Here is a 12,368-nt window from a genome sequence, read left to right as displayed (position 1 = left end):
GTTCTCATAAAAACAGAGTCAGAACAAGACATAAGCCCAACCCTGAATAACGCAGTACTACTAAGAAAACCCAAATTCTAAACAGTTGCAGCCCAAAAGCCTTTTGGACTGACGCATTTGAGGGCAAAGGGTCATGTCTTGACTCCTGACTGCCGTGCAAACATTTCCACTTCCTCAACATTTCATCCAGTGACACGCCAGCCGTCTTTGGTCGTCAGTCTGAGAGGAAACAACAACAAAAGACTCTTGCAATACCATTATTGCCATTTTGGGTGCTTGCCAGCAACACTCCGGATTACCTTGCATGGCAGACAAATTGGCAATTGGAACGCCAGCGTAATGGAGGCTAATTGCCTGAGTGCAGGGTTAGTTTGTATTTTATGCAAATCTCATGTGCACAGTAGTGAGACTTGGCTGACAAAGAGAACAAGCAATCGCCTTTCAGAAGCAAAAAGGCAATTCAAAATGTCTCTTTGACACGGGCTGTTTACTTCATATTCACTAATTATTGCTCACAAGCTCTAATGACCTCATTCTTAAATATACTATTTTGTGAGATAAGGTCCCAAGACAGCCATTCAATAAGCTTCCACAACCTTATACAGTATTTTATGCAACCAAGTAACTGTAGATTTATTTCGCCCAAATGGTAGATGATTAGTTTGGGAATAACCTGGAATAAAACCAGAAATAAATGTATGTATCAAAGAAGAAAATGAAAGCAGCATTATTAAAGCTGTGGTAGGCAATTTGTTTTTGGCATCATTGGGTAAAAAATCCATGATAATCCTTCAGCATAATTCAAGTGGTCTAAGAAAAAATAGACTTCTGCACCTCCTCTTGGCTCTGTATTCAGGATTAAAAAAATCTAGTAGCCACAGGAGACTTTGACCAAACGCTGTTCATTTCAAAGAGAGTGTTTCTATTGGCTGTTCTGCACGTGCTACAAAGAGCTGCAGGAACAGGTCTCACTCTACTTCAAATTCTGGCGTTTTTTTGCATTCTATCCACTGCAGCTTTACCAGATGCTTTTATAATAATATGATTATTTTGTGTATAGATTTGTCTTTCAGATTAAGAAAGTTTTTTTAAATTGAACTTTAGGACATTAGGACATTAAATATTCCCGAAACAAGTCGCTTGCTAATAGTGATAAGATAGAAGAGCTGTTTGTACTGTTTTGGCGAAAAGTCCAAGTCAAGTTAAATCTTTCAGATGTCTAAATACTGACTGTTCAAATCACTTGGCATTTGAGCATTTTGCTTTCGAACCTGTGTTAAGTGTGTTTTTTTTACAAAGTTGTCCTCTCAATGAATAGGCCGATTAATTAAATTAATTAAATATTCAAGCTGTGCTGTTTCTATGTTATTTCTCAGAGATTTTACCAGGTCAAAACCCAAAGCTTGAATTCAACAAACTTATCTCACCTCACGTTCAATTTAGTAGTTCTTCAGGTGCTTTTCACATAATCTCCATCAGGAGTTGGCTCAGTTGTCATATCATACATTTACAATATAGATATATATATATATAGATATAGATATATATATATATATATATATATATATATATATATATATATATATATATATATATATATATATATAGATAGATAGATAGATAGATAAAGTAAGTCAAATACCAGATATGATTTTTTAATAAAATCAATATATATAGGAAATAATCTTAATTTGTTCATATATTTTGGGATACATACATTGATCGACTCAACCTTGAAGCCTTACCTCTTTATGTTGTTACAGGTATGACAAAGTTAATTAAGACACACCAGTAACATAGAACAGTCATCTAAACAATGTTTAGCCTGTTGATTAGAATAGTGACAACGTGCTTTGTATTCACATCAACCCAGCTTATTGTGGTGTAAGTGGGTCAGGTCATGGTCAATAACACAATATGGTCATAATCTAGTAAGAGATTTCAAGCAAGTGTGTTTCCAAAATAGACCCTTCTGTTGGAAGGGACAGCTGGAGAGCCTTTTGGGGGTCAAGGTTCAAGAACTCACGTGGACCATGCAAGACTTTTTCCCATCTGTAAAAGTCTGTTGCTGTTCATAGCGTTAGAGCCCGTGCAGCATAAAATGCTCTGTGAGTGCAACAATACTGCTCTCTGGCCTCCTGAAGGGTATCTACTAGGTACACTCCCCTAACCTCACCATCTGCATCACGCTGCCATTTGGAGCCAAGATAAATCACAGAAGCCCCTGTCCATGCTGGGAATAGCTTCTTCCAGATAAGAAGGTCATGGGTTACATTTCTGGCCAAGGTTGACTATCCTCAGGGCTAAATAAAGAGCCTAGGGGTTGCAGAGCGCCAGAGGCTAGCACAGGCCCTCACACTCAATTAGGATCAAAGCAACCGTCAAACTTGAACTTGGATTTAGGTTACTGAAAGACAAGGAAGTGAAGCAGGAAACCTTCTGGATCAAAACACCAGTGATGCACAGTAACATACACGTCATCCTGATATATTTTGAGGGGAATAACCACACCTGATTAATGGAATAATAGACAAACACGGAGCGTTCAGTTTAATAATCAGTAGCAGCTGTTTTCAACATTACTCAGCCATTGTTACGCTGTTTCTAAGGTGTTTGTTTATTCTGCGCTAACCTAACAAGACCTGTGACCCAGCCAGTGGAATGTGAGAGCAGAGACACAGTGTGGGAGGTCACTGCCATCATTTACATCCTAAACACAAGACAGGCTGTCAGGCAGAGGTTAAAGCTGGTCAAGTTCACACAGGACAGCACAGATCCCAATACACTGTGGGGAGGGAGGTCTCTGTACACATGCGAAAACAGATTGTCACTTACATCTATACATACATGGAGTGGGTAGAAGTATAATGTAATGCAGGAAGCATGATTGATGATTTTTGTTTAACTTGTTGTTTTTTAGAGTCAGAGAGGTGTTGATTGAGCCTAATGGTATGTTTTGAGGCTGTAATTTGTGGTGTTTTTGTTGCATTTAAGGTGTTTCTGATATTTTGTCTACCTCCGTACATTCACCACATTATTTGGGCTATGCAGACACGTGATGCATTTGTTTACTGTGTGGTGATTCACCTTGATACTGCTTAATATGTGCAACAAGAAGATAAAAGGTAGGGAGAGAAACATGATTTGAATGTTCCCGATGTGTAACAAACTCTCAACCCTAGCAAAACCATTCATATGAAAAGATCCACTCTGAATAGATTTGCATAGAAGAAGATAGAAATGTGTCCTTGCCCAAATGAGAACATGGTACAGCCAAACATGGGGGGGATCACTGATTTTCAGGTTGTCCTTGTCATCCTTTGATCCCTTGTGAAAAGGCTAGACAGCCATGCTGCAGTGATCAGTCAGGGTCAAAGTCACACTCCACTTTCCCTCCCTCCTCCATTCTTCCTCCCTCCTGTGACTCCACTGTAGTTTTGTAGCTCTAGCAGCTGGTGGTGCTGTAAGACTTGAGTCTCCCCCTTGCTTTTTCTCCGACATAACAAGGCTGTCACCTATTCTATCCTCCTTTGTCCTCTCCCCTCCATCACTCACCTCCATACGTCAACGCTGAGCCACTGCAGCATCCTCCGCCAGCGCCTGAGCCACTCTGCTTTTATGGGCTGAGTGGGGACGTACCAGTGCCCAAAACATACTAATAGACAAGGGGGAAAGGCATCTTGAAACAAACTAAATTAAAAAAAGGGTTATTTCTCACATTCATCGTGCATGTTGTGTCAATGATCCAAAAGAAATAAATGTCGGTTTGAAAAGGGGTTGTGAGGCTAAAATCAATAAGACATGCAAAATGATAAAGTGAGTGCATGAGTTCTGTTTTTTTTCCTGTTTTTTAAACCGCATGGTTCAATAGCATGATGTTTGCCACTAGGTCATTTGCGTGAACGGTATTAATTGGGTTCCCTGCGAGGCCACACAGCCAGCGGCTCAGTTATGATTCCATTGGGTAAATATTTGCCTGTACTAACCCTCACTAGGTGCCATAATGATTCTTTGTGTGTTGCACTGTGTACAATGTGTTTCTGTGTACACATCACTCAGTGCCTATGTCTGCCTGTGTGTGTGTGTGTGTTGCAGCTCAATCCCCTATCCTCCCAACGTTCCCTCTCTACAGATGCAGCTCAGCAGTTTGATCAATAAGGCGTCCTTCATTCTCAAGTCGGGCCTGACCTTGGCAGCCTTTTGTCTCCTTCCAGGGGCCAGAGTGCGCATGTACAGGTTGGAAAACAAGGCTCTCAAAAATCCACCCTTGGAAGGAAAATAATTCCCCTCACTGCCTCCTCACTACAGCATTCTCATGAAGAGCCTAATGAATCATATATTTATAGCGTTCTTATCTTAGCGTAATGAGGTGATGCCACTTTTGAACTCATTTGCTAAATTACCACAGGCCACACTGAAATGAAATAAACTTACAATTCCTTGCATATGCTGCTGCATTCATTTTCACAGGGCAACGGAGAAGGCAGAGCTACTCCAAACCTCATGAACAGCGAGCATCGATGTGCAGTCACAGATGACAAAAGGTAAGCTGGGTGTTCCGAGACATTTGAAAGCACTAAAACATGGAGGTCTGCTGCAGAGGGCAGGGGGAGTAGATCTGACAGAACTGTTTACATGTTAATGCAGCCTGATATAGCCTGCAGGTGGCACTATTTATGAATTAGTCCTGCAGACACATTCTTATTTTGTTATTCTGTCATGGATATTTAAATGTATGTAAGTGAAGAATTTTCTTCCACGTGTACATATTGAATTGTTAATGCTGTATTAAAACAAGCCACAAGTTACTTTTGTATGTATGGGTACTCCATCATGCAGTCATATGCTCTATAAATTACTCTCCAGGATAATGGTAAAGTTCAGATGCAGGTACATTCCTGGGTTGAGTCATCATATACAGCTGCAGGAATACTTTCATTACTCATGCTCAATTTCAAAACCAGCAAGCTCAAGATAGAAAGCTTTAAAAAAATAAACTTGTAGCTATACAAACAGCTATTTATCCAATTACTTGTAATATAAAGTTAATGCAGGATGATGGGTACATTTGTACACAGGCCATTAAGTAATGGGTTTCAGCAGGCAAGTCGTATCAAGATCAATTACAACATTAGTACATTAATACTGACAAATTACAAAATTATGTTCTAATCCTTTAGAAGCCTTGTGGTAAAACAGTGGTACATTTGCTTGCTCTTTGCTTGCTCGTTGCTTGCTCCAGGGATAAACTTTTAGTGAATGATTTAGTCAAAAACACCCCATCTTTATTCCACTGGCAGTGGAGAAGCCTGATATATTCAAGAATGAAATCAAAAGATATTTCAATATCAACGACAACTCCACACTTGACGAGCTTTTCCAAATAAGGCCTGTTGAAATGATACTGTTACTTCAAACCCTACATTTACATTTTTACAAAGAACAATTGAGAATGTTTTTTTCTTGTCATGCTAACACCAAAATGTGTAAATAATATTCACCAAATCAGACATAAATCAAAACTCAGGATTTATTAACATATTCCATTTTTACAAAACACACTCTTCTGGACTTTGGGCTTTACAGAACCAAAAACAGGGAGAGTTGTCCACTGATGAATCAAACGCTAGAAAAAAACTGGGGGGAAAAAAAAAAACAGAATGGTCTCAACTACACTTTCCTCTTCTGGGTGCTGATGTAAAGGACTGTGGAGAGAGAGAGGAAAAAAAAGAAGAAAAAATATTAAGGGTTGTAGTTCTACTTAGAGATGTTCCGATACCAGTATCGTTATCGCCTCCGATACTGCCTAAAACGCTGGTATCGGGAAGTACTAGAGTTTATGCACTGATCCGATACCACTTAAATGAAGCACTAAAGAAAATCTACGTTAAATTAGTTTATTTATGTTCTTTTTTCCGTTATAACTGACTGTCAAACTGGATAATAAAAGAACGTTCTGTGGCATTCATTGTTTGTGTTTGTTCATGTTTCACAGAGTTTAACCTGAGCCAGACTGACAACAAAGATAGAAATCATATCACATCCATACAGGGATAGTAGTATACTTGTTAAAACATAATAAAATATATGAGACACTGGTATCGGATCGGTACTCAGTATCGGCCGATACGCAAGTTCAGGTATCAGAATCGGTATCGAGAAGCAAAAAATTGCTTTAGGGCTGCAACTAACGATTATTTTCGTAGTCGATTCATCTGTTGATTATTTTCTCGATTAATCGATTAGTTGTTTGATCTATAAAAATGTCAAAACATGGTGAAAAATGTGGATCAGTGTTTCCCAAAACCTAAGATGACGTCCTCAAATATCTTGTTTTGTCCAAAACTCAAAGATATTCAGTTTACTGTCACAGAGGAGAGAAGAAACTAGAAGATATTCACATTTAACAAGCTGGAATCAGAGAAATCTTATTTTATTTTAATAAAAAAATGACTCAAACGATTAATCGATTATCAAAATAGTTGCCAATTAATTTAATAGTTGACAACTAATCGATTAATCGATTCATCATTGCACCTCTGAATTGTGTCAGACCATCTCTAGTTCTACCGAGCAACACAATGACATCTGAGACCTATCTGAAATGTATCGACATCATTTCTTGTTTTATGATCATTTGATGTGATCATGCATCATACGAGGCCAAATATTTGGGTGGCCCAACCAGCCAGATCTCAGTGTGAAAAAGCATTTCTCATCCTAGAGATATTTTCAGAATTGTTTTGGACTGGTCATTCTGGGTGCAAGTGCAGACTGTACAGAAAAGCAGTCAGGTAAACCAATTGTTACTTTTACTTCAATCTGCTTTTATCGACCCGCTCGGTTTGGACTGAAATAGCCCCATGTTTAGCTGTTGGCCCTTTTATCACACTAAGAACTCCACTGGCCAGCATGACTCATGTTCAAGAGGGAGTCACACAGTAAATACAGTACATGGCTGGTGTGAGGTAAATTCTGGACGAAGGCTGAAGATATGGACTGACGAAAAATAAATAAAGACAGATTCTTCAAGCAAAAGGTGAATACAGCTAGTCTGAAACACACTTACTATAATCCTTTATTCATCAAAGACTGACAGCAGACAAAAGTTTAAAAATAGAAAGAAAAAGCAGGAGAGCTCCTAATGTTTGTTGCTTTAAGCTTTCCACATTATCAATATTTCACAGCAAAGCCGGTTTTGTAGATTTAAAGGACAGGTCACACTTTTTAGAATAAGTGAATGGGGTCAGTTAAAGGAACATTTTAAAACTGAAAAACCCATCAGAATACAATGTTAGTGTTTTTCTGGTGGTTGATTTACCCATAAGGTCTTTCTGTGTCGTAGGACTTTTTTTCTTGTTGTTTGTGTTTGTCACTTAAACTGTTTTGTTAACAGGCACCATTTGAAGCTCTATCACACTTCCTAAGATATCTCTGCCCACATCCCCCTTAGACTGAGCTGATATACACGCATTACTGCTAGTAAAATACTCAAATTTAAAAGGGGTACTTCAGTGATTTAAAAAGAAGAAATCTCTTAAGGAAAAAAATATTTAAATTTATCACTGGGACACTTGAATAGAATAGAGTTATTAGTAACACCTGTGCTTTTTATACTATGACAGGGCCTACATTTATGGCCTATGTCTGCGTCTACAAACTTTCCTCAGAGAATGGGTTACTTTTCTCAATAAGCGGATTACTCACTAGTCCCTCATCTAGGCTTGTATGAGACAGACTTTTGTACACATGTAATGATGACAAAAACCATGCACTGCCTCAAGTCTTGAAGTGCCAACATGTCTATAAATTGGAGATATAATTATAAATTGGAGAATCTCACCATTGTTTCCTCTTAGAAAAGCATCTCCGTACTTGTTCTTGAGCTGCCCATTGACATACTCCTCAGTCTGCTCTATGGCGATGTTCATGTAACCATCCAGGCAGGCCAGGACACCTGTACAGGTCATGCATGTGCAGTGATTTAGCTAAAGAGAATTCATAATGGCTTTTAAAATGACATAATGTAAACAAATGGATAGGTTGTACATGCCAGGTTCATTACCTCTATAATCGACACCAGAGTTCAGTTTGACCACCACAGGTCTCCCAATTATCTGCTTCAGAAAGTCACTTGGGGTCTGCTTTCTCAGACTCATCTTGGCTGTGATCTGAAAAGGTAGAAGTAACAGTAGATGTTATGGTCGTAGCTAATTTCTTTCACTTAGCTAGCTAAGTTAGCATCATGTCAGCTAACTCGTGCTCGATGGCGTTCATTCGTTCAATCCAACAGTAGGGGTTTTCCTACGATGAGTTTTTGAGTGTAGCAGCACGTAATGTATCTGATTTGACCAAAAAGTACTGTAGTAGCATATAGCTTAGTCACAATTAGTGTAACTGTTAGCTAATGCTGTGAGAACAAGGAGCGTTAGCTGCTAGCTAACTAGTGTAGCTAACCCGCTAACTGCCAACTCACTTCAATGAATATGCTTGCACTTAACGCTGTGAGATGGTCGTTATCCTTGTAAGTACATGCATTCGTTTATCTGAATCGAAACGGACTGCCCATAGTGCAGTTTGTTTTTGATAAACGTTATCCGTAGCATTCCACTTACCGGTGGACGTCTCGTCTCAAAACAATTGTTTTTGGCAATGGACCGCGAATTGACCAATCAGAGGCGAGCACTATACGGAGACTGAGTGAGGACAAAAATCCGCAGCGGTACAGATTGTGTGAGGTGAAAACTAGAGACAGAACCGTTGACAGACAGACTTAGTATGCTCTGGTTTGAGAGTTTGACATATTTCACTATGTTTAAGACACATTTTTAGTCAACAAATCAACAGACATCAATTTGCAACACAGCGGCATTGTACTTAATGCAGATTACCCTATACAGTTGCTGTATGCTTCACAAGCAGCAGGCAATGTTGGAGCCTGTTTTTCAACCTGAAATTAGACATATGAATAAATATGAGAAGGTACGTACGATCATATTAAGTTGAATATTTGATTCTTAAGTATTCTAAAATAGTATAAGTAGGCTATAAGTAGTCACAACTGAGGTTGTGCATATAACAGCAATATAATTCCAGCTCCTTTAGTAAAAATCCACCATAACAGACTTTCCCTCTTGGTATGTGTAATTTGGCAGTGTGTGTTTTATATTTCATATTTTTTATTGATATAACTAGTCATCTTGTGAGATTATGGGTAGGCCTACAGCGATATATTTTAAGTTGCACGTTGTTTAAAGTAATTATTAGAACCATACAAATTCATTACCTGAAAAAAGTATTACATTTTCAGCTAGAAACAACAACCAAAATCAAATAAAAATAGTCAAGACAAAATTGCTATTGTGATAATTAACACGGCATTATCTTGATTAAATGACATAATAAAAACAAAAAGTTCAAATTCATCCTATTAACACATTTTATTTCTTATAAAATCGTATAAAAATACTCATGTGTGATCTCAATTGTTACTGTCATCCTTTTAAATAGAAATATGAACCTTAGCATCTCAATATGAAAATGTTGTCCAACTTTAATATGGACAGACGATAGAAGCTATTTTACATTTTGCTTATATCAAAGTAATTCCTGGAATTCACTGAATCTCACAGACACATGTATGCCTCAGAATCTGAGGGATAAATGGGTTCCTGTGTTCCTGCACTATGTTTATTTTTTACAGCATAGCCTAGGCTGCTGTTGGACAGTGAACTTGTAGCTGGTAGCCAGATGTACAGTACTGGGTGGAGGTCTGATCTGAGCAAAAAAGGAGATCAATGTCTGGGTCTTAGTGCAGACTATAAGTACAGTAGAGCTGCAACAATTAGTCAATAAACTGATTAGTCAATTAACAAAAAATACATTGGCAGCTTACGTGATACTTTGTTCTCGCCACTTTAAGCACAAGTCAGCTTCTCAAACTAGAGCCTACAATACAGTATTTTGTTCTTCTTAGTCAGGGAAAGGAACGAAAGGCATTGATGATATCAGTATAAATAATAGTAAAACTATTATAAATGCTTGTCTTTTCGACATATTTGTCCTGTCAAGAAATAGAACATTGAATTTAATTTCCCCAACTTTAATTGACAGAGGCATATTATTTCTCATGTATAGGATTTTTTTGCTTAATCTTATTCTTTAACATAAAATAATAGTAGTACTGTAACAATGTTATAGGTAGTTATACTGTGCATATGATCCCTTTAGTGACCTTATTGCATCTAGATTATAGACTATATTTTTTATTTATCTTATGGAATTCCTATTCCTAGTCTTATACTATTCTTAAAGGGGAATCTGCTTTAAAATGTATAAAAAATGTAAAAAGCTTTATAGCTTTATTTGATCACATTTGTTGTGAGTGTAATTGAAATTAAGCATCCTAGAGGTTTTTAGATCTTTTTATTATTTCATTCTGCTATGGCCAGGCTGTGTTGTGAAGGATAAGAGAAAGTCTACCATCTGATAAAACTCTTGGCTGTTGGGTGCATGACCCAAACACTGCACAGCTTGGGAGGTACATGAAAAATGGTGCAGGGGCGAAATAGGGATGATATGGTGAGGTGAAAGATACAGTAGAAGAGGATAGAGGGAGGGAGGATGTGCCAGTATGTGTTAACAGAGACAGAGAGGTTGAGAGAGAGAGAGAGTGAGAGCGGCAGAGAGAGAGAGAGAAGGGGGGATTGTGAGAGGTGGAATCATAAAGTACTTCTTGTGTGTCTAGACAGGTTGCTTGTTAGCAGGGCATGGCTAGCCCTGTGGAGGCTAGAGGTTAATTTGGTATCTGCTGCTGTGTTAAACTAAGGTCAGTACTACAAGTCCTTAAGTCATAAACAAGAGTGGTTAAGAGCCATGTATACACCTAGGCACCGGTTAATGAATATTCAATGACGGGTTTTTTTTCTCCCTTGTCCCCTGTTCCCTTGGTTGTTTCTTGCGTTGAAGGAAAATTTTGGAAAGAAAAAAACCCCAGTTTATCTCTGTTGCCTTCAAAAATGACCTCTGTGCACTTACATTTACTTGTCCTTTGTTATCATAATAGATGGCCTTAGTCTTAATAGAAAGTGGCTTTTTGAAATGCTCCACACTCATTATGCAGCTCTGTCCCTGAATGCACTGTATCTAACCCATCATGTTATTGCTTAATACAATAAAACCAATAATGTGATCTTTTTTTTCCCAGGTCAAAAAGTTTGTGGTTAAAATAAAACTTAAACTTATGACCAAGGCTACGTCGTCACTGGCATTATATGCAGCTGTTTTAACTAGCAGTTTGGTAACTGGGCAAGCAATGAGAAAATACACATGAATCACGCAATCACAGACAAATGGCAGCATTCAGGGGCCCTGAGATAAGTGTGTTTTGCTTGTAACCTGCAAAAAATTCACCAAGGATAGATAATAATCCAGCTGAAATGGAGGTTAATTGTAAACATTGACACGGGTCTAAAAGCATCGTCAACATCACATCCCATTTTACTACGGATCACATGTCAATGATGGCCACGCATTCTGCAGCCTATACATTATTTAGAATTGAAGTGCGTAGGAGTACACCTTTAAAATGCCAGGCCTTTTTTACATGCCCTGTAATAGCAGTTAATACATGAGCATTAGTAGGCTTTGGTTTTCTTCTAGCCCTGACCCATCTGATGGCTGACAGTCAGTATTTAAAATGTATTATTTAACAGTGAATTGTATAGACTAATTTAGGTATCACTGGTAATTTGGTAGACTTACTTGTATACCAATTAACTTAGAGACTAGCTGGTGAACATAGTGGAGCATTTAGCAGCGTAAGAGCCAGATATTTCCCTCAGGTGTTGGTAGAGACCAAAAACAGAGCTAAAAGAGAGAGAATATTGGACTTACATTCATCAGGTGGTCACAAACACGACTCCAAATGAATGATAATGTTGCTCCATATGTGTAAAAAAGCAACTGTTTGCTAAGAAGTTACACAATATTAACTTACGTAAAAGATAATATGTCAGTGTTGTTTTCACAGCTTGTTACAGCTGCCCCCATGTGGCCAAAATAATCAATTAATGCAGGTTGAAAGTGTGGGTTACATCACTTTTTAATGTTTAAATATTAATATGTTATTAAATGGTTCCAATAATAACCAACAACATAATATCATTAACAGCAGTAGTAGTAATTTTACGAAGTATAAGCAGCAGCAGTAATGCATACAACATTAGGTTTATTGGCAACATCATTCTAATGAGTAATTGTCCTACATATGATACTTTATCACTCATAAATGATATAATTATTAGCATTATCAATCAGTTATTTGTAACTCCTTTTCTTCAGTCCTGCTCTTCTACTCGTCAGCTCTA

At 38.0% G+C, this 12,368-nt stretch overlaps 1 protein-coding gene across 2 annotated transcripts; it reads right to left on the bottom strand.

Annotated features, from left to right (window-relative positions):
- Nucleotides 1-5,512: 5,512 nt before the first annotated feature.
- Nucleotides 5,513-8,800, bottom strand: lsm6 (LSM6 homolog, U6 small nuclear RNA and mRNA degradation associated). 2 transcript variants are annotated; one of them, XM_031277090.2, is made up of 4 exons: nt 8,616-8,800; nt 8,066-8,171; nt 7,844-7,957; nt 5,513-5,705 (listed from the first exon to the last, which is right to left on the bottom strand). In XM_031277090.2, the coding sequence occupies exons 2-4, from the start codon at nt 8,157-8,159 to the stop codon at nt 5,671-5,673; spliced, it is 243 nt and encodes an 80-aa protein (XP_031132950.1). In that variant the 5' UTR covers nt 8,160-8,171; nt 8,616-8,800; the 3' UTR covers nt 5,513-5,670. The 2 variants fall into 2 exon arrangements, with proteins under 2 accessions (XP_031132950.1, XP_031132951.1); XM_031277091.2 differs by having other exon boundaries at nt 8,477-8,627.
- Nucleotides 8,801-12,368: the final 3,568 nt, after the last annotated feature.

Source organism: Sander lucioperca, chromosome 4 (genome assembly GCF_008315115.2).
Source record: "Sander lucioperca isolate FBNREF2018 chromosome 4, SLUC_FBN_1.2, whole genome shotgun sequence".
NCBI classification, from domain to species: domain Eukaryota; kingdom Metazoa; phylum Chordata; class Actinopteri; order Perciformes; family Percidae; genus Sander; species Sander lucioperca.
The sequence above is the reverse complement of the archived record's forward strand: the minus strand, read 5'-3'. Positions and strand labels throughout refer to the sequence as shown.